This window comes from Sus scrofa, chromosome 5, assembly GCF_054392235.1.
Source record: "Sus scrofa isolate SSC_HxYL_T2T_F1_AM1 chromosome 5, Sscrofa_HxYL_maternal_Yorkshire_Landrace_v2.0, whole genome shotgun sequence".
NCBI classification, from domain to species: Eukaryota; Metazoa; Chordata; class Mammalia; order Artiodactyla; family Suidae; genus Sus; species Sus scrofa.
Genome location: NC_139387.1, coordinates 98,746,082 through 98,768,654, shown reverse-complemented (window position 1 = coordinate 98,768,654; position 22,573 = coordinate 98,746,082). Strand labels below are relative to the sequence as shown.

Here is a 22,573-nt window from a genome sequence, read left to right as displayed (position 1 = left end):
AAGAAAGATGTCAAGTCACTTGCACATAGGACTCACCTGGTACAGGCAGAATTTTGGCCCCAGGTGAACATTAGCTTCAGGGCTAATGTTCCCAGGTACCTCTTCCACAAAGGGATGGAGAAAGGGGTGGGTAGGATGGAGAGGGGTAGGCAGAAGAAGCTGCTAGGTCAAATGTATGTGAGGGGAGAAGATAATGGGAATGAGGAGTTGAGCTGGCTGTCCAGGGCAGGGTGTTTATCTTTAACGGGGTTGAATTTTGCCTCCATTCCTTCCTCCTATTCCTAATGCCTTTTTAATTTTCCTATCACTTTCCTTCTCATATCCTCACTTATTCTTTCCTCCTTTCCTTCTTACACCACTGCAGAGTCTGCTCTTAAAGGTAATGGGAAAAAAACAGGATTGGAGTTGGACTGGATAAGGGTGACCCACTGTTTTGTTTGCCCAGGCCTCAGAGGTTTCTGAGGACCCAGGACTTTTAGCTCTAAAACCAGGGAAGCCTCTAGCAAAGCAGTACTAGGTGGGTCACTTACTGTGTGTATATGACAGGAAGAAGACTCCATAGGAAGATAAGGAGAAGGAAAATAAGGAACAAAAAGAATTCCTCAGGAGCAGTGGCCATGGGCAATCTCTATGAGCTGAACTTCAAGATTTTAAGCTTTAAAGTCAAAGTACATTTAGAATATTAAGCAGTGTTTCTGCTTGATTGTTTCTCCCTAGTTTCCATTTATTTTTAAAGTTTTCTTCCAATTTATTTTTTTAATTTTAAATTTTATTTTTATTAGAGTATAGTTGACTTACAGTGTTGTGTCAGTTTCTGCTGTGCTGCATAGTGACCTCGTCATACATATAGATATACATTCTTTTCCTCATATTATCTCCCGTCATGGTCTGTCCACTTCTCCCTAGTTTCTAAACAGTATTTAGACATGTTAAATTTGGCCTCAGCCTGGATCACAAGATTTTGAAAGAGAATAGGGCAGAGTAGGAAGCAGCTTTAATCTGATGAAAGCAACTGGAAAAACAACTCTGTTAAAAGTTTCCTTGTCCCTACAGGAAAGAAATATTCAGATTACTCAATGGCATTTCACGTTGTTTTGCTTATTTAGTGATTGAAGGAATAAGTAACATTGCCATCCATTTAAATTTCATCCATAGTAATGAGTAGTTTCTGTGATGATTATTAAATTATACCTTATAGTATAACTTTAAAGCTTACTAAGGAACAGGTTGAAATGCTCTATAAAATTCTAGTTCTGGTTTTCTCTATAAGTAAGGCTTCATTAGCTATCACCTGAATTACTGTCCTTGAAATTATACTTGGTTGAGAGTTAATTTTTTAGTATTTAAAAATATTATTAAATGAATAAAAAGTTGCTTATCATTATTGACTTTAAATGAATGTTTTCTTTCAAAGAAAATGCATTTTGAAGAGATTTGTACTGAAAAAATTTCCAAGTCTGCAAAGAAAGTTCCAAGTCTTCAAAAATTTTGAAGAGATTTGTAATGAAAAAAAGTTGAGTCTTTGAATGCTTTACTGATTGTTCAAAGGCCATTTTTATTTTTAGAGATAGCATGTTTTAAATAGATAAACTTCCTAGAATACTCTTTATGAAATACTTAAGTTGGAAATATCATGGCATAGTAAAACAGTCTATCTATGTAAGACTACAAAGAACAGTTAAACAGAAGTTTAAAATGCCCATTATTCTTAATTTTTATGAGAATTTTTATTATTATGAATAGCAAAGGTGAGCATTCTATGTTTTTCCTTCTGGCACTAAAAAGAAAAAGCAGAAAGAGTAAAATTAAAAACAAATCTATACAGTACCCTCAACTCAAACCTTAGTCAGTTAATTCTGGGTCAAATAATAAATAACTCTAAAATATTTGTGGCTTATAACATAAACATTTAGTTTTTATTTATACTACATGAGGCTCACCTGGATCTTGCTCCTGAGTCTTATCATTCTAGATTAAAGAAGTAGCCACTTCCAAGACTTGCTATTTTCCTGGGCAAGAGGAGGAACTCAAATGTAGACTGAGTTTGATACAAACACCTGGGGTCACATGTTCTACCATCTGAAGCCATGTAAAGAAAACCTGCACAACTCCTGTGTTTTCCCCTTTACTATCCCATTATTATAACCAAGCTAGTGGACTGTGGGGCTCTTAGACACACAAGTCTTTCTGTGTCCTCCATTGCTTGTTTTTAGGGAATAAGCCTCAGCCTCCATGACCTTCCCTGAGTTCCAAAGGGCAGGTGCTAATCAGTGAAGGGAGGAGATGCAGAGACCAGGGAGGAGCAGTGCAGCCTTCCAGCAGTTCCCAGTTCCTCCTCAAGGAATTCACAAACAATATCTCTGAGCCTATTTCTGTAGACCTAAAACCCACAACAAATGGCAGAACTACTTGATGAAGCATTCTGCATCCTGGGAAGAAGGAGGACCACCAGAACCAGTCCTGGGGCCACTAAACACCAGCTTTGAGAAACAATGCAAGCTTGCCTCTACCCTGATCCTTATCTACAGCCCTATTTTCCACTCCCCAAACTAGAAAACCATCTCCTAACCCCTTCCAAGCAGGGAACAGTCTTTAAGGCATTAGCCTGCTGTGGCCCCCTTTGCCTGGCAAAGCAATAAAGCTCTCTTTTTCTCCTTTACCCAAAACTCTGCCTCTGCCTTTCAATTCAGCACTGGCCAAATTGAATTTTGGCAACATTATTACCATGCTCACAACACTTCTGACACAAGATGGGTGGGAGTTTCTCATCCACCACCTAGGTGTCCTACAATGTTGATCAGTTCTGACACTATCCATCCATAGAGAGCATCAGATCCCACAGGTTAGAGGCCTAGTCTCAAGACTGCTCTCATCCCTTCAGATGCTAGTTGTAAGTGTATGTTATTATCTGTGCTTTTGATGGGCTCTAATCAGTGTCTGACCACCCCCTCCTCAGATTCGATTAATTTGCTAGAGCTGCTCACAGAACTCAGGAAAACCATTTGCTGACTATTTGCCAGTTTATTATATAAGGATCTGATAAAACATTCAGATGAACACCCAGATGGAAGAGATGTGAAGGGCAAGGTACAGGGGAAGAGGAACTAAGCTCTTCCAGCGCCTCCATGTGTTGACCAACCTGAAATTCTCCAAATTCTATACTTTCAGGACTTCTATGGAGGTTTCATCATGTAGGTATGATTGATCACTAACTCCATCTATAATCCCTCTCCCGTCTCTGGAGAATGGGGCTAAAATTTCAAGCTTTTAATCATGGTTTAGCCTTTCTGGTCACCAGCCCCCATCCAGAGGCTCTCTCCAATTGTCCTCTCATTAGGACAAAGGACACTTATCACCCAGGAAATTCAAGGAATTTAGAAACTCTATGTCAGGTACCAGGGTCAAAGCCCAAATCCTAGGACAAAAGATGCTCCTGTGTGTATGCTTATTACTTAGGAAATCAAGAGAATTTTAGGAGTTCTGTGCCAGGAACTAGGGACAGAGATCAATACATATATTTTCTGTTATCTCAAAGCCCATATCTGACTTTGGCAGCTTTGAGGTTGCTGACAGCATAACAACTCAAGCACTAGACATGCTACCCTAAGCTTTTCTGTCTCAGGACTTTCTCCATGGCCTTGGTAGGCAGTCCAGCCTGTACTGTCTCTGCAGAGCATTGCCTCCAAGCCGGTGCTTCAGCTTCAGCTTTCAGCAGGTTATTCCAATTCTGTCAGTCAGACTGGCAGCATCTGATGGCATGGAATGAAGTTCAACCAGGGACCCCATTTTCATGGCATACTCCTGTACCCTTTCCCCTGTGAAGGGGATTTTCACTGCATAATTTTGTACATAATTCCAACTCAGTAGATAGATACTCTTTGAGACGCCTGATTGTGTACTAGCTGATGATCTGCAGCCATAAGAGCAAATCCACTTTGAATGGGTGTCTCTTCCTAGAGTAAGAAACCACTGTCTCTTCCAGGAAAGATGGCTCCAAAAGTAGTCAACTTTCAACCAAGTGGGCAGTTGATATTCTCAAGGAATAATGTCATGCAAGGGGTTCACTGCTGGTCTCTATTGCTGACAAGTTGGATATTTAGTGGTGAGAGTGGCTAGACGGGCCTTATTAAATGAAAATTCATACTGTAGGGCACAGGATTGGGCATGCATGTTGGCTAATATGGCCACGCTATTGATGTGCCCATTGTGCCTGTTTTGCAGTGACCAATGATGGAGACTGGCTAATACTAACTGAATGAGCCATTTTTAAACTTGGTTGTTCAATGCCTCTTCTGTGCTGAATTCTTTCTAATAGAAATTAATATGTGTTAAAATAAATCTTACCCTTTTGCCCGCTGTCATATATCCATCAATATCTCTCCACCTCACCTTCCCATGTCCTATATCATTAAATCCAATCTTTTGATTCTTTTTAGCCAGATCCCTGACCAGTTGGCCAGACTACTGGCCCCTTTCCATGAATCCATATATCTTCTTACTCCAGACTACTTTTCATGGCTCACAAAGTACATGACCAAATGCCCATTTGAAGTTATGCTCACTGGGGAAATTTCCTCTCATTGGTTTATTTTAAGGCCATTTCTGATTGTGGTTATAGTGTATCCACCATCTCTTTTCAGTTCATAATCTTAGGCCAAGCTGACATTACTCATAAATTGAGTTCAGACTTTTTCTTTTGCCTTAGGTTGTTTTATAGGACCCCTGCACAAAACCTTAGCTGCATGGTGAAGGAAGAATATGGGCTTGATCTGAGTGAGTCACTTGGGAACCTGGATTTCCTGTGCATGCAGCTGACTCATACTTTCTGGCCCTAGTCAGCTAGATTTAAGTTGTATCATTTCCATTTCATGACATACTGCTGTTAGTCCCCCTTGGGTTGGGATGCTCTGGGTTTATGGTCACTTGTTTGACTTGATGGTCAAACATTGCATCTCTACAAGTACCCAAGAACACTCCAGGAGATGTTTCTTAAAAGGTTTGTAATTCTCCATTATAGACAGTATGGCCTTAATCCAGAATCCCAGAAGCCAATGTTGTGATTCTCCCACTGGCTCTTGGTATATACTTCAAATTGTACCTTTTCCCATAACTGACACACCCAGTAGTATGAGGTCTGCCGGATCCTATGATACAAGCAGCAGGGATGCTTGCGTGCACTGTAGCCTGGACCTGCAACAGAGTCTTTTCCTCCTCAAAAGTCCACTGAAACTTGGCAGCCTTTGTGATACACAGTGTATGGCTCGACACTAATTTGGGGTGTGGAATCAGTTGTCTACAGAGCTCTAAGAGGACTACCAAGATCTGTACCTCTTTCTTTGCGGTGGGGAAACAAAATAAAATATAGCAATTTGCCTTGTACTTTTACAGGGGTAACCCAGTACATTATGGTCAAAGAACACTTAAAATCCTAATAGAAGTGGCAAGTCCCTGATAGTGTGTAGATTTTATCTCACTTTAGAGCCCATATGTACTTCCCAAGGCTTTGAGCTTATTAGCCACTTCTTTCTTAGTCTGTCTTGATCAATTTGAGTGCAGTGGAACAATGTGATGTCCTATGAAATTTCCTAATGTTCCTGATCTCTTTGAACTATATTATGACAGAGGGCAGGAGAGTTAAAGTAGAAAGAAAAAATACATACAGGTATATTGCTGAGGGTTCCACGTCAGTGCAAACTGTTTCTAATCTCCTTTTCTGACGGCATAGAAAACTCCCTGCAGATGAAGACTTTGTCATTGCCCCTCGGACTTTGCTAGTTGTTATGATCATTTAAGCAGTTAAACGCTGATCTCCAGTAGTTAAACACTGCCATCTGGACTCAGAGTCTTCAGGACTCCCGTCATCTCCATCAATGTTAACAAGCTAAGCCATGTGACTGTCTTTCCCACTATCAGCCATAATCTTCAGACAAGAGCCACGGTGGAGCAAATTAATGATTCTGGTGTTACTTCACAGTGCATTCCTCATGCCTACTGTGAATTATGTGTCCTATGGGCTCTTCCAAGGAAAACATTACTCTGAAAGTTTTCCTGGAAGGACATCATACACCCATTGCAGCACACCCACTTCCCAGAGTCTTGTACTCCTTTTATACCTTTACTACCTTGCATGGCAATTTAGGAATTTCAATATTATTAAACTTTCTTCAGGTTTCTAGGACCCAGCCTACTAGCAAATTTCCCCCCATGCCCTGGGATCTTTACCAGAGCATTAACTCTCATGTTTCAAGAGAATGTTTCAAGTCAATAAATTCTTATTTTTCTAGGCATAACTTTCAGCCCTGTTGACCACGTACTCTGAAAATCCAATTCCAGAGATACTTTCCTGACTCCTGATAGTACATGCTAGCTAATTCTTGAGGATTCATGGGGTGATTATATCTTTTCTTGTTTATAAATCCCAATACGTTTTCATCGCACGGCTGAGTTATACTGAAATTTAACCATATTTTTTCAGTCTAGAAGCCAGGAGAGAAGGTAGAGGCAATTCCTGAGGGATGTATCTTTTATGCTATGTGGGAGCAACCTCTGAAATATATTCCTGCAAGGGAAAATTTCTAGCTCTTCATAGAGATGTTTGGATCAACTCTGTAGGCTCTCAGGTTGTAGGTCTTCAGAGGAATTGACCAAGAGGTACTCATCCTATGTTTTCATACCCCAGCTTCTCCTAAGCAGAGCTCTGACCTTAGCATAAGAACACTCAACTGAACATTCAGTGGCCCTAAATATCAGATTGTGAGTTTTCTCTCCAGCTACGTGTACTATCCTCTTGGAAAGATAAGGAAATATTTATCAACTACCCCCAAAGCCTTCCGGTCCTCACACTTACATTTGACCTATTTTTTCACCATGTTCAGTTTCTCATTATCTTGCTTTAAGTCTACAGTATAACTTACTGATAATCAGACATTTCCACTATTTTTCCATTGATTCTTTGCTCCATATTTTTCAAATGCCTGCACATTGTCCTACCTAGGGAACTCACATGCAGCAAGATATTCTCCAAAGTCACCACGGATGAAATATTTATCAACTGGACCACTGTTTTATGCCAGAAACTATCCATGATCCACACACCGCTTGGAAAGAGATCATCATTTTCCAGTAAGTAGTAAATGATCCAGTTATAAAACTCTGTCTTATTCACTGATAGCACATAAATTGTTTTTTTCCAGTATAAACTGTTTTTCCAGTATAAATTGTTTCAGTTGGTTGTTTTGGGAAGCAGAAGCCATTGAGATATAAATGCAAAAAAAATGTATTGGGTATAAATACCTGTGAAACATAAAAATAGGCAAAGGGGGAAAGAACATTCAAGGAAAACCTTCCAACTGTGATAAAAGTTCTGGCTCCTGGGAAAGAGAGAAGGAAGGCCAGAGGATTGGATAGGATGAGCTTCACATGTCAGTGCAGTTCAGGAAATCTCAGGGGGAGCTTTATTGGAAAGACTGTTTTTGACAAGTTCTGTGCTGCCTCAAAACTGAGGCACTCTTGCCACCACCATATTTACTGGTTGTGCAGGAAACATGAGGCCTTGACTCATGTTCTCAATTGGCACAGCTTGAAGGCACCTGGACCTGGATGCTGGGACTTAACTTCTTTTAACAGGTTTTCTTTTGAAAGGGAGTCTGTGCTTCATAACTCATTGGCTTCCCTAAAGACTTCTGACTAACACAGAGTCATTTCAACAATTTATTCAAACATCTAAAGCTTTCATCACAAAACAAAATAACTCCAAAAAGTAGGAGATTAAAGAAAACCACCAATACCTGTTTTGCAGTAAACTTTTTTGCACAATTTGCTACGTTTTCACTTTCTCTACTGATCACCTCTTAATATCTTCCTAGTTTTATGCCCTATTATGACAAAAATGGACCCTCCATCTTTATATGTCCTTGAAATAAAACTTGTCACTCTATTTCCTTTCTTCTCTTAGCTGAGGTACTGTTTTTAAGTAAAACTTATGCTTTTCAGTCATCTTTCTAGGGAACAAAACCTAATAGTCAAAATGAAAGAAGGTTTAACACACACACACACACACACACACACACCCTCACATATTTATCCACCTCTAACTTCTGCAAGACAATGAATTATAAGAAATAAAAGAAATGTATTATTTGGTGTCTTACTTTAAAAAACTCACAGTTTTTTAAAGCAAAGGGCAGAATTAGGTTGTCTTTTATCATCCTTGTTCTTTTCCATCTCTCATATCACAAGAATAACACTGCCCTTTGTGTAAGATGAAGACAGCATCCTTGTTCCAGTTCCTGCTAAGAGAGATTAATTTTCCAGGATGTGAGGATGTTGATCTTCATGAAATCTAGTCTCTTGCCTAATTAGGAAAAGTTTTCTTATTCATATTACCAGCTGACTTCCTGCTTCTCTTTAACGATAAATAACTCTGTGCTGGGTGAAATAAATTGTTCATTCATTTGTAACTAGTGCAAGCATTTCGGTCAGAAAATATGGAACACAATAAAGAATTTATCTTTCCAAATCCATAACTGTATATCGCATCTCAAGGTGCAAATCTTCAACGACCTTATCATAACATTTTAAAATACATTTAATCAGAATTTATTAAAATTATCGAGAAAGTGATTTTGTGTATGTGTTTAAAATTTTTAAATATGGAGTTCCCATTTGGCTCAGCAGTTAACGAATCTGACTAGTATCCATGAGGACACAGGCTCGATCCCTGGCCTTGCTCAGTGGTTAAAGGATCTGGCATTGTCATGAGCTATGGTGTAGGTTGCAGATGTGGCTTGGATCCTGCGTTGCTGTGGCTGTGGTGCAGGCCAGCAGCCACAGCTTGGATCTGACCCGTAGCCTGGGAAACTCCATATGCAATGGGTGTGGCCCTAAAAATAAAAAATAAAAATAAAAAATTTTTTAATGAACACTCAAAAAATACTTCTAGGTGAATGTTGCTATTTTAGGGGCCATCTCTTCCTTCCATAAGAAAAATCATGTTCTTATCTAAACATACAATGGTGCCAAATCATGAAATAAATTTATAACTATATATTTGTTTAGTTCTTTATGCCAAACATTGGACTAAATATTCTGAAATTTATATATCAAGAATATAAACTGGATCTCTGTCCTAAAAATATGGAGTAGATGCCATTCATTCATCCTTTCTAAGAGGAAAACAACAGCACAACTAAACTTAAAACTACTGATGGTCCAGGATAAAAACGAACAATTAATTTTGTACTAAGTAGGTAGATATTATATACGCATCATGAAAAATACAAAACCAGAGACCATGTTCCTCTGATGATTCACTTCATTTTTTGTAAGTTCCATTTTGCACCTTTGCTTTACATACATCACATAGAACAAATGAGAGGTTCAACCACTCCTCTTGTGTTTCTCACCTACCCCAAACCCGGTCTTCTTCTGAAATAGAACGTGATTAATGTGCTTTAGTCAGGAGCATGTGTGATTACCTTGGTCCTTCTAGTTTGACTACTGCCTAGAACACTGCTTAATAAAAGACTACTCACAGTGAACTTGTCCTCCCTTTGAAATAGGAAATAAATTTCTTCCATTAAAGTCCTAAGACGGTCAATAAAATCAATAGAAATTTCATCAGAATCTCTTTATGCATGTTATTTTTTGGCCAATTTTGCATGTCACCAAAGCTAGAGATGCCCCAAGACTTAGGTCAAACCATGAGTAGAAATAGCAAGAAAAAATAATAACATTAACATCTGTTTAAAATGTTACCTTCTTGAGAACAAAGAAATTTTAAATGGGGTGAGGCAATATAAAGCACAGGTTAATATGAAGGACTTGGAGTCATACTGATGGGCTTTGGATAGCCTATTTAACTCTTGTGAACTTTAACTTCATAATCTGTTTAAAGTATCAATAATACTTTCATTATGGAGTTGTTTTAAAGATAAAATTAAATTATATCAGCACTGACACACTGCTTTGACATGCAGTAAGTGCGTAGTAAATTGTTATCAATTATTATCAGTATAACATACAGCCCCAGAATATTACACTTACTAACACAAATATATTTGGGAGAAAATGAACCCTTGTTTTTAATGTCCTACCAAAATATATCAAATCCTAGAAAAGTTATAAAAAATGGATCACTTACTATAAATATTGTCAAATAAATGTATGTTAGAAACCCAGGGCCCATTTGGTAACTTAAATAAAATAATAATTAAGTAACATTAAGATCAGCCTAATGGAATAAAGGCACTTCTCCATTATTGTGTAGAGTGAGAGGGAATGAGAAGAAAACTCCCTGAAGTCCTGGAAACATCTGAATATCTTTTTATCTCCTAATTTTCCTATGTCAATATGAGAGGCTTCAAAAGTTTGAAATACATGGTACACATACTTTGTTTAAAATGTTTGGAGGAGAGACCAGTTAAAAGGCATATATAGGGTTTCTGGATGGGCTAGTCTGTTATCCTAAACGGTCAATTTTCACTTGATAACAAGGTTATTTACCTGATACCAAAGGATCTTGTCTTTGGCCTAGAGACAAACTTTGGGAGAGAATTAGGCTTTATTATCTGGATGCAAAGTTTGTGTTCCTGGAGACCAGGATGGTCCCTCAATGTATGTGGATCACTTGTAGGATCAGTTTCAATTTTTATGGTGGGGCCTCATGTTGATACTGGCTTCTATGAACTTAAGGTCCTGCAATAGAACCTGATTTGGAGTAAGAAAAAGTCTAAGTACAGAAGCCTGATCCTTACATCTTCATATGCTGACTGCAGATTATAAACTGAGTTCACAGACCATGTCTGTTCTGTAAAGGACTGCACTCCCCTATCTGCTAATGCCAAGTACAGAGTAAACTTTGAATGAATAAATGGATTCTTTGGCCCTTTTCTGTTGGATGCTATGTCTAATCAAAGTATTAAGCCTTCTGAGTTCCCATCATGGCTCAGCAGTTTACGAACTCAAATAGGATCCATGAGGATGCAGGTTCAATCCCTAGCCTCGCTCAGTGGGTTAAGGATCTGGCATTGCTGTGAGCTGTGGTGTAAGTTGCAGACATGGCTCAGATCCCAAGTTGCTGTGGCTGTGGCTGTGGCTGTGGCTGGCAGCTGTTGCTCCAACTGGACCCCTATCCTGGGATCCTCCATATGCTGCAGGTGTGGCCCCAAAAAGCAAAAAAAAAAAAAAAAAAAAAAAAAAGTATTAAGCCTTCAACTCAGTTGGATGTCATTTGGCTCCTTTGCTTCTACTAATGAGGTTTGCAGAACATTGTGGAAACAAATTCACAAGTTTCTTTCTGGATCTAATCCTTGGCCTTTTCCTTTTGAGCCCTGAGCTGCATGATACTTCTAAGATAAATGATTCCAATGTATAATCAGATCATTTCCATTTGAGGTTAACAGCTCAACATAATTTCTTGATTCTCCTTCTAATTTGTTATTCAGGAAGCACTCCACTCCATCTCATCCCCTCCATTCTACTATGGGAATGGCCTTTGCAGTCTTACAATTAAGAAACATTATGAACAAAATGCAAATGCAGCAGAGAAAATTTATACCTTCCTAGAGCAAATATTAAATCAATCTTGATTCTTAGCTAAACCAAATAATTCCCGACTTTGCATTTGGCTATCATAAACATAAAGCCATGAATAAAGACAACAAAAGATGGTAACAGAAAGAGCTCACCTGTTTCAATTTAATACAAGCTCACAGTTTAATTAATTATGGTTCCAACTTAGAAGTAATTCAAATTGCTAAATTAAATATAGGCTTTGCTTTCTAAATGTATTATTATTTTATCATGATAATCATTATTTTCCTCTTCTGCTTATATGTCTACCATATTTTTTTCAGAGAACAGTCTGTTAAAACTGTTTGCTTCTTTTTAAAAAAAAAATCATATTATTTGTCTAATCATTGAATTTTGAAAGTTCTTTATATACTATGGTTACAAGTACTTTATCAAGTATGTAATTCACAAGTACTTTCACCCAGTCTATGGCTTGTCGTCCATTCTCTTGAGAGACAAGACTCTGGACTTCAAGGCCTTTGGTATCCTCTTCAACAGAGGAAAGTTGCCTCTGTGACTTTCATAGAGTAAAAGTTGTTTACTTACTTATTTTTTTTAACTTTTAGTAAAATGAAATTTATGATTTAAATTAATCATGTTTTTTGTGTTCTATCTAAGGAATATTTACCTAACAGAACTTTTATGGTTTTAAGTTTTATACTTAGGTCTATGATTCATTTTGTGTTAATTTCTGTGTAAGTTGCAAGGTATGCACGACATTTTCTTTTGCACATGGATATCCATTGTTCCAGCACCATTTGTTGAAAAGATTATTCTCGCTCCACCCAACTGCTTTTGAACTTCTGTCACAAGTTATTTGAGAATATATGTGTGGATCCATTCGCGGCTCCATACTATTTTACTGATCTGTGTGTCTACATTTATGCAAACTCCACACTCTTTCGATGACTACAGATTTATAAGTCTTGACGTCAGATAGTAAGCATCTTTCTAGCTTATTAATGTTTTACAAAGTTTTTAAAACTTTTTTCTTTATATATGAATTTTAGAATTTTTTTGTGGTAATGTGTTTTTTTGTTTGTTTGTTTGTTTGTTTTTTTTTTGTCTTTTTGCCATTTCTTGGGCCGCTCCCATGGCATATGGAGGTTTCCAGGCTAGGGGTCCAATCAGAGTTGTAGCCACCAGCCTATGCCAGAGCCAAAGGAACGAGGGATCCAAGCCATGTCTGCAACCTGCACCACAGCTCACAGCAACACCAGATCCTTAACCCACTGAGCAAGGCCAGGGACTGAACCCACAACCTCATGGATCCTAGTCGGATTCGTTAACCACTGAGCCACGACGGTAACTCCAGTGGTAATGTGTTATTAAGTATTCCCTTTTCTTCAATGTCATGAAGGTTTTATGTAGAATTAGTATTTATCATTTCTTCCCCAAATGTTTGGTAGCAATCATAAGTGAAACCATCTGGACTTGGAGTTAGCTTTGCATTTTGAAGGTGTTTGACTAAGGAGGGCAAGAATTCATTGGTTTGGAGAAACACTCTGAGGACAAAGGGCATAAAACCTTGCCAGTGATCCCTGAGATAAGAAGCACGGAAAATGATAGCCAACCCTAAGCAAAGTGGGATAGCTTGATTTGCCTTGGCACAGAGTACAGGAAGGAATAAAGAAACTGAGGAAAGTGGGCCTGCTAGAACAGGAGGTCAGAAGGCTCACCAGAAGATTACATTTTATGGGAGGTTCCATAGAACAGCATGTGCCATGACCATCAGAAAGGTACTGTTGATTGTGGCACCAGCATTACTTAAGAGGTCAGTATAAGTTCTCTGCAGACCAGCTCTGAGCATGTAATGTCACTGAGGACAATAGGACGACAAATAGAGGCCAGGTGGCAGCTCTCAACTACCAGAAGCCTGGGCGCCACAATTGCCATTAATACCAACAAGGTCAGAGAGACAGAAGGGGGTGTGACCTCCAAGGAGTTATAGAGGTGGTTAATTGTACATGGTATCCCTAAGAGCCTAATACACAGGCAACCAAAAGACCGCTGATTAATATCTATAACCAGAAATAGTCAAGAATGGAGGAATATGAAGTTAAGGACAGTCTTCTAAATAAGAAGTCATAATTCCCTGATCAGTTGCTGAACTTATTTTCAAATTTGGAACCCAATGACTAAAAAGATAAGTTGATCTCCACTATGAAGGACTCTGCAACACTGAAGCAAGTAGATAATAGAAGGGTTCCCTCAGTCCTCTCCCAAAGGGTCTCATGGCCACCCACTCAAATGACTACACATGGGGAAAGATAATTTAAGAATATTAGACATGAGGTGTGAGCTGACACTGATAGCCAGAGATCCAAAGCATTCTCATGGCCCTTCTGTTCAGTGGGTATTTGGAGTAACCGTCATTTTGGGTTCTTGGCAGGTTGGGTAAGAGCTATCATTGTGGGAAAAGTCAATTGGAAACCTCTGAAATTGGAAACTCTACTTGGCCCAGATTGCAAATTAAAAACCACACCACACTGTGGAGTACTGATGAGTAGCAAAAGTTATTGCCATCAATACAAAAACTAGAATGAAGATCACTACCATACTTTCTTTTCATTCATAAGCCTGGTCCCAGTAGAAACAAGATGGGTCCTAATGCGACTTCAAGGTCAACCAATTACTGGTATAGATCACAACTGGCATGTGGGATGTGGAATCATTTCTAGAGCAAATTAATCAGGCCACAGGTCTATAGCACAGAGCCACTGATTTGGCAAATACATTCTTTGGTGTTTCCCTTGGAAAAGAGGATCACGAGCAGTTTACATTCACATCAAACAGTATTTATTTACAGTCCTGCATCAGGCCTATATTAACTACACTCTTTCATATGACATAATATAGTCTGGAGAGTTCTGGACCATTGGGACATCCCTTAGAACATCACATGGATCCATTATACTGACAACATCATGCTGATTGCACAGGAAAAGTGAGATGTGGAAATCTTGGCAAGGCACTGTGTGCTTCAGAGAATAAGAGATAAACCCTATGAAGAATCTTGGACCTGACACTTCATATAGTTTTAGGGGTTTGCTGGTCATAGCTGTGTTGAGATATTACCTCCAAATGGAAAGACAAATTGCTAAATTTTGTATCTCCTATGACAAATAACATAGCACAGCGTCTGATAGACCTGTTAGGGTTATAGTGGAAACATTATGTTGAGAGAGAGAAAAAAAGAGAGATTCGTGCAGTGGCCAATGACCTAGTCATTTGGTCAGGGGCCGGGAAGGAAAAGGGTTAGAAAATTGGAGGATGTCTGGCACAGAAGCAGGTGGCTGAACACACTGGAGAGGAAATAAAATGTGAAGAGTTTTCTATCATACAGGAATGGCTACTAGAAAACATTCAACATAGAAAAAGTACTGAATAACCAAACAAAAAAGTGACTCAGCCAGCTCACGTTAGATGGCCTTTATCATTGGCTCCCGTGGAACTGGAATAATGGGCAAGTGAATGGAATGGTCATGATGAGAGAGATGAGGACTATATATGTTCCCAAGGGCATGGACTTCAACTTACCAAGACCGTTCTACCTATAACTGCCTTTGTGTGACCAGCAGACACTGACTCTGAGAACATGATCTGGCACTGTTCCTTGCAGAAGCCAACCAGGGACTTAGTTGCAAGTTGACCACATCACACCTTTTCTACGGTTTATCCTGATAGGGATGATACCTATTACAGGTATTGATTTACTCTTTGAGCTTCAATCAGCTCAGCTATCCAGAATTTATGGAATGCCTGATCCACAAGCATTAAATCCCCAACAATAAAAAAAAAAAATACAACTAATGGGCCCACTTTACAGCAAAGAAGATGCAGCAATGGACTGAATCATAGACCACAAGATCCAAAAGTACCTGGACCCAGAGAGATGGAATATGTTTCTAAAGACCCAGGTAAAACACCAGCTCAGAGTAAACGGTCAGAAAGAATGACATGCTATTCTTTATAATGTGGTATACACATTAAATCAGAGGTTTCTATAATGCTTTGTGTCCCAAGTAGGAAGGGATGAAAATCCAAGGGATGGAAACAAGGATGGCCTCACTTACCATCGCAACAGGGGAGGAGAATGGTGGTGTCCACTGTACAGAGGCCAGTGATGGTATTAAACATCCTACAGGTACAGGACAACCCTCCTATCATCAAGTTTAATCCGGCCCCAAATGTCAGTAATGTTGAAGTTGAGCAGCCCTGTCTTAGAGGGGCACATTTACCAGGGGGACAGCAAGGGGACTACTGAACTACACACAGCTGCTGTCACCAGGGCACCCAGGATGCCTTGTGGCAAGAGAAAGGATTACTGTCATTCATCATTCAGGAGGCACTGAACCTCAGTTGCAGGAGGAATCTGTGTGGAACCTGGGTACTTCCTTATACTCCCCTGTCCCACTCTAATTATGAATAGACGGGAGCAACAACTCCTGCTAAGAGAAGAATGGTTGTCAAAGGCTCAGATCCATTAGAAATGAAGCTGTAATTCAAACCATGAGGGAAGCCACCTAGAACTGCTGGAATTTAGAATGGATAGTGGAAGAGAGACTAGATGAATATCAGTTCCTGCCCCAAGACTAACTGTGGCCATGGGGGTTGTACTTGACCCTAATAACCTCCTTCCAAGATTTTTCCTCACAAAGACCATGGAGGAGCTGCTCCCCAACATGCAGGGAGAAGTGGCACAAGGTGAGCCTGTGATAACTGTGAAAGTGCTCCAATCAGATCTGCCTTCAAGAGAGAACTTGCCACCAGGGTGCAGTTAATTGACTGCCACTGGCTGCCATGTTGGTAAGGTCTGCTTCAGCTGCTAGTTGCTGGCTTTGCTTCCCCTCTACTTAGTATACAGTGCTATAAATACATGTAAAGTTGTAAAAAAAAGACAGGCTGATATATTATTAACATGAATTATAATACATAATTGGTAGTGGCTTGTCAGATGTCTATGGTTCTTGTTAGCATACAGCTTTCTTGTTAACATTTTTTTCCCCTCCAAGAAAGAGTGATTCATTTGCATTTCACTTTATATTCTTTCTGTACACTCAGTAACAAACAGTAAATGCATATTTGATTGTAACTTTTATCTGACGTACTTCGTTGATTAACCAAGGGAGATGAAATTAATAAAAATAATAATTTAGAGAAATATATTTCTGTATTTTGTTTATAATCCTCATAGGCTTGACATACTCTGCATACTTGTTTTATTAGACTTCTATTTAATACTGATCAGTGACCATTTCCTAGTTGTTTCTTATTTTTCATTACTTTAGCATCATAGCAAACTTGATTTGTAATACACAGTTTATGCAATTGGATATATATCACTAAAATTTGGAATATCCCCTTTCCAAAGGATTTCTTGCTTTTATCAAAAAAATAATTTTCTGTTGATCGTGTTCCAATACTTCTCTCTAAAGAATAATTCTCTTTTTTAATAGTTTAAAAAGTTCTACTTACCTCTCTCCTCTCTTTCTTCCTCTCTCACTTACAATATTTATTTAGCTTCTGCCTAGAATGCATTACGTTCTTTTTTCCTTAACGTGTAGCTCAGTAGAGCCTTATGGCTGTTCATCTCAGGGCTTTATCTGCTTGCTCAGGTATGATTATATAATTAAGTGTTTTTCTTTTCTTTCTTTATTTAGTAAGTAAAAATGAAACCCTAAGAAGTAAAACAGCTTCAGCATGAAAAAAATGGAATTATCCCCTACTAATTTACCATGAAGAGGTAGAAAATCGAAAAAATAATTAGTAAATAAAGGCACAGATATATCCAAATTGGAAAAGACTAAGGAACATTTAGCTTTGGAAAGTGATTTAGGTCAGTTGACACAACATTATAAGATAGTAAAATTCTACCGAATAGGTGAATTGCATGTTATAAGATAGAGGTGTTAACAAAGTTGCCACAAATTAACAATCCTATACAAATATTGCAGATAAAGTTAATCAACGATAAGTTAACTTGATGGCCTGAGTAACATTGTTTATTCTAATAAATTTTTGAATTTTTCAATCTGCAGACAACTCACCAGATTAGAGGATTAATATACCAGAGGGGGTTTTTTTGTTTGTTTGTTTTTAAAGAAATAGTCTTGGGAATAAGAATAAGCACAAGTATAATCCATCGCTGTCTGATCTAAGAGTAAAGTCACCCACATTCATGTAGCTTAATTATTAGGAATGGAAACTAAGCCCACCTGTGTCAACACAATTTAAGTGTTGGTTCCAGAAAAGTTCTCACCTAGGAAGATAAGAATACAGCCAATAACTAATTTCACTCTTGGCTTTAGGAAACTTGTATAAACCAATTTTGGCAAATAGTTTGCTCAACTAGGCAAACAGCTCTCCTATCAGAACAACAGATTGCTCACCTGGCCAATAGCTCAGTTATTGAACAATATTTTACTTACTAGAGCTGCTTCAGAACTGTTGCTTCACCAGTTTTCTGTCACCAACTTCGTCCAATCTCAATCAGTTTGGCATCTTGAAAGAGCCACTTTAAACCAATGGTGACCAGATCTCAAGCCTGATAGATATCCTTCTCTACCTCTCCCCTTCTGAGGCCTAACTCTAACTTTCCAGGCCATGTCACTCTTACTGCAATAGGTCTGACGAACAACTCTGCCGAAGCGACATTTTGTTATTTGTTTTGTTTTGGAGGGGAATTGATGATGATAACCATAGCACCCTTTCCCTTCCCCGATTGCTACCAATATCATTCACACACCACCAACATTTCCATCAAACTTAACTGATCCCCGTTGAACTAATACAAAGACAAAACCTAATACAAAACCTACATACTAAAATTTAAAGAAGAAAAATTCTCCTATAAGAGAAAAAGGTTTAGGAGTTCCCGTTGTGGCACAGTGGAAACTAATCTGACTAGGAACCATAAGGTTGCTGGTTTGATCCCTGGCCTTGTTCAGTGGGTTAAGGAACTGGCGTTGCCATGAGCTGTGGTGTAGGTCGCAGATGTGGCTCGGATATGGTGTTGCTGTGGCTGTGGTGCAGGTCGGCAACTAGCTCCAATTCGACCCCTAGTCTAGGAACCTCCATATGCCACAAGTGCGGCCTTGAAAAGCAAAATAAATAAAATAAAATAAAATAAAAATCATTAAAAAAAGAATAAGATTTATTTGTGCAATGAGATTCTTAAAGTTCAGACCTTGTTAATTCTATACTTACAACAATGCATTTGGATACGAACAAACTGTGGGCGATAATGATAAATGGACTATGTGACCTTGGAAAAATAATCTAGTCTTTCTGAGTCTCATATATAATATAATGATAATTTTTAAAAAATAATGAAAATTGCTAATACATATTTAGCCCTAGTTACATCTGGTGTGAAACTGAAATCAACACATTTTCTCGTTTTTGCCAACAATTCTGAGAATGGGGAGAAAAAATATAGCTACATGGGCCAGGAAATAATTGTTCCTGGAAGATACACCAACTAAAACAACTCATTTAACATGACTAACTGCTTCTACATCAATATGTGTATCAAGCCCCTTGCTTCACTGTGCCCACCAATCCATAACTCTCATCAAAAACTGCCTAACCAGAGCTTCCATTGTGGCTCAGCAAAAACGAATCAGACTAGTATCCATGAAGACTCAGGGTAATTCCTGTTCTCGCTCAGTGGGTCAGGGATCTGGCGTTGCCATGAGCTGTGGTGTAGCTCACAGATGTGGCTCGGATCTGGCATGGCTGTGGCTGTGGCTGCTGCCAGCAGCTGTAGCTCTGATTCAACCCCTACCCTGGGAATTTCCATATGCTGCAGGTGCGGCCCTAAAAAGACTAAACAAACAAAGAAAGAAACAAACATAAACTGCCTAATCCCTATCAGTCACCTGCTCTGCAAGACTCTTTCCAAAATCATCAGTCCAAATGCTAATACCACACACACACACACACACACATATACACATAAACATATCTTTACATGGTATAATATATACATATACATGCATTATATATATATATATATAAAATTACACGTTTTTTTTTTTCATTCTTGACTTCACTCTCCTAAGACTATAGAAAGGCACTCCTTTTAACTGCATTAAGTTTAATGAATTGAGTTCTACTGGCTCAACTGGCTTTTGGGGGAATCCTTCTGGGAGCTGAGAGAGAGCTTAGACCTTCTCCTAAATATCATGTATGTATTAAATTCTTTACTCTTCGAAATAGCCCTATGAGGTAAGTAATATTATTATCCACATTTTACAGAAGGAACAGATCTCCAGAGGTTAAACAACTTAGGAAAGTGCTTTTGTGAGGATTAAATAGAGAAAAGCATAGCATAGGTGCTAGCACAAAATAAGGTTTATGAAATACGACTATTATTCTCTATTGTAGTAATAACAGAAGGAAAAAATAATCACCTAATTAAAGAGATCTCTACCATGGATACTTAAATCCCCAAGATGTTTGGTCATAGAGAAACTAAAAGTTGGGAAATTTTCCGCAAATGTTCATTTTTTACTATTATATGAAAAAAAGCATATATTTATAACATATATATGTTCTAATAATATCTTCTTTATATATATATACACACACACACATATATATATGTGTGTGTGTGTATATATATCTCCTAATTCTTGATATATATAGAGAGAGTATGACATTCAGAGAAGTTTTATATTTTGGCCAGAGCTGAAAGCCAAATATCATCTAGATCAGGAGCAATCTTTTTCTGTAAAAGTCCAGGTAACAAATATTTTAGGCTTTGCCCTCCATATGATTTCTGTCACAGCTACTCAACTCCGCATTGTAACACAAAAGCCAACAAAGGTCATATATGGAGGGATGGGTGTGACTGTGTTCTAATAAAACTTTATTTACAATGAAGTTTTAGTCTACGGGCTATAGTTTGTCTACAGTTCTTCTTGGTGCTTTTCTTCTTTTTTGGTCACACCTGTGGCTTGCAGAAACTTCCTGGTCCAAGGATAGCACCGCACCATAGCAGCGACCCAAGCCTCTTCAGAGACAACACAGGATCTTTAACCTACTGAGCCACCAGGGAATTTCTAGGTGCTTTTTAAAATTTTTTTTTATTTTCTTGATTTTCTACTCAGGTCTGACAATCCTAAATAGTCACTCATTCACAAATGCAGCATTGCTTATCCATTCACATGGCCTATCACTAAGTTGTTTGGGTTGTCATGACATTTAATATTGTACTTTGGTGGCTTCTGTGACAAAATAAAGATACCATAAGTCAACCCTGCTGGTAACAACTAGTTGGCTGCTGTTTTGTGGGAGATCTGCAAGTCAGGATGGTACAATCCTGGCGTCACTGGGTGGTGCTTTAGAGAAGGCAGACTCTGTACGGGGCTTAGACAACAATTTCACCAGGGATAAATGACCTTTTTGTGAAATTCAGCACCCAATCTGGTTTCATTATTTCGGAATATAAAAGAGTTTGGTGATTAGCTTTGTTTACACTTGGCAAAGTATCACTTCCTCTTCTGAGGGGGGGAAAAGACAAAAAAGCTCATAAAAATTTTAAAAAGCTTTTCACTTCAAATAGTTCTTGCAAAACTGCATTTGGATGAGTTAAGTGTGAAGGAATCAAAACCATATGGATTGTACTTCTTTTAAAATAAACACTGATTTAAAAATTGAGGGAAAATTCTTAGAAACATAAGCTCTAGTCTTCACAGACTCCAAATGGTCAAAAACTTTGTTGAGAAATTTGATAAACCCAAAGCACAGCTGGGTTTAACCATTCTTAATTATAGTGTTTTCTTTGTATATCATGTAAAAATAAACAGCCTCAGGAGTGGCCTACATTTGGTTATTTTAGAAGAGTGTGGGGACTTTCATTTATCTCTAGGGTAACCTTTGCCCAAATCTGGGATTTGAGGTAAATCACGTTATCATATTTGAAATGTTAAAATGTTAAGCACTTGTGACTCATCATATTTTATTTTCAAATGTCCAGTCTTTGCTTCAAGTCAGAATTAACAAAATGTTAAGACCTATACACAACTCTCATGAGGTGACTTACTCTGATTAAATCTATACATCTAGATATTTAGTCATCCAAAAATGCAAACCTGGTACTCTTAATTAAATAATATCTCTGGATGGGTGTTAATTTTCATCACAAATAATCAAAACCAAGTTTTCTTAACCACAGTCTTAATTCAAGTGATATCAATTCAACTAACCATTAATTCATTTCTTCCCTACCATCTTGCAGGACCTTTGCTATCTACTAAAGGTTCAAAATCAACACAACAAGAAGAGGTGGTATCCTACAGGAACAAACGGTGAAATGTAGTTAGGCAAATTATTACAATACAATGCAATATTCTTTGTAACACATGTAAACATAAATCATGACTCCAGAGGAGGGATTACCAGTTTCCTGGCAGAGAAGATAGACTTCTTACTTGAGGAAACATTTAAATGGGGCTATAACAGATCAATAAGCATTTGCCTGATGAAAAAGAAAGCAAAGCATTCTGAGCAAGGGAAAGAGCACACACAAAAAACTGGAATACTTTGGGAGAACCTGGAGCACCTCTGTGTGGCTGGAATACAGGCATACTTCAGAAATACTGTGGCTTTGGTTCTGGACCACCACAATAAAGTGTACATCATAATAAAGTCAGTTACAAAATATTTTTTTTTCTGGTTACCTAGCACATATAAAAGTATGTTCATACTATACTGTAGTCTATCAAGTGTGCAATAACAGTATATGTAAAGAAACAGTGTACATAGATAGCTTAATTAAAAGATACTTGTTGCTAAAAATGCTGACCATCATCTGAGTGAAACTGAGCAGGACCCTGTGGTGGTCCTGGGCACAAGCCTTTCTGTGTCCCCAATTTCTTGTTTTTAGGGAATAAAATTCAGCCTCCATGACCTTCCCTGAGTTCTAAGGGGTAGGTTCAAACGGCTGCTATTCAGGAAAGGGAGGGAATGCAGAGACAAGGGAGGAGCAGTTCAG

General features: G+C 38.3%; 1 protein-coding gene across 3 annotated transcripts in view; it reads left to right on the top strand.

Moving 5' to 3' along the window:
- LOC146403580 (uncharacterized) overlaps positions 1 to 15,375 on the top strand; it is a 688,950-nt gene extending 673,575 nt beyond the window's left edge. The window contains exons 2-3 of one of the 3 annotated variants that reach the window (XR_014804435.1): positions 6,995 to 7,122; positions 14,431 to 15,375. Coding sequence is in view for 1 of the 3 variants with exons in the window: in XM_084957608.1 (XP_084813734.1) it covers positions 6,995 to 7,130 (136 nt within the window). In the remaining 2 variants the exon portion in view is untranslated. Of the gene's footprint in view, positions 1 to 6,994; positions 11,074 to 14,430 lie in introns of those variants that run through there. The other 2 variants (XR_014804434.1, XM_084957608.1) reach the window with 2 other exon arrangements.
- The last annotated feature ends 7,198 nt before the right edge of the window (positions 15,376 to 22,573 follow it).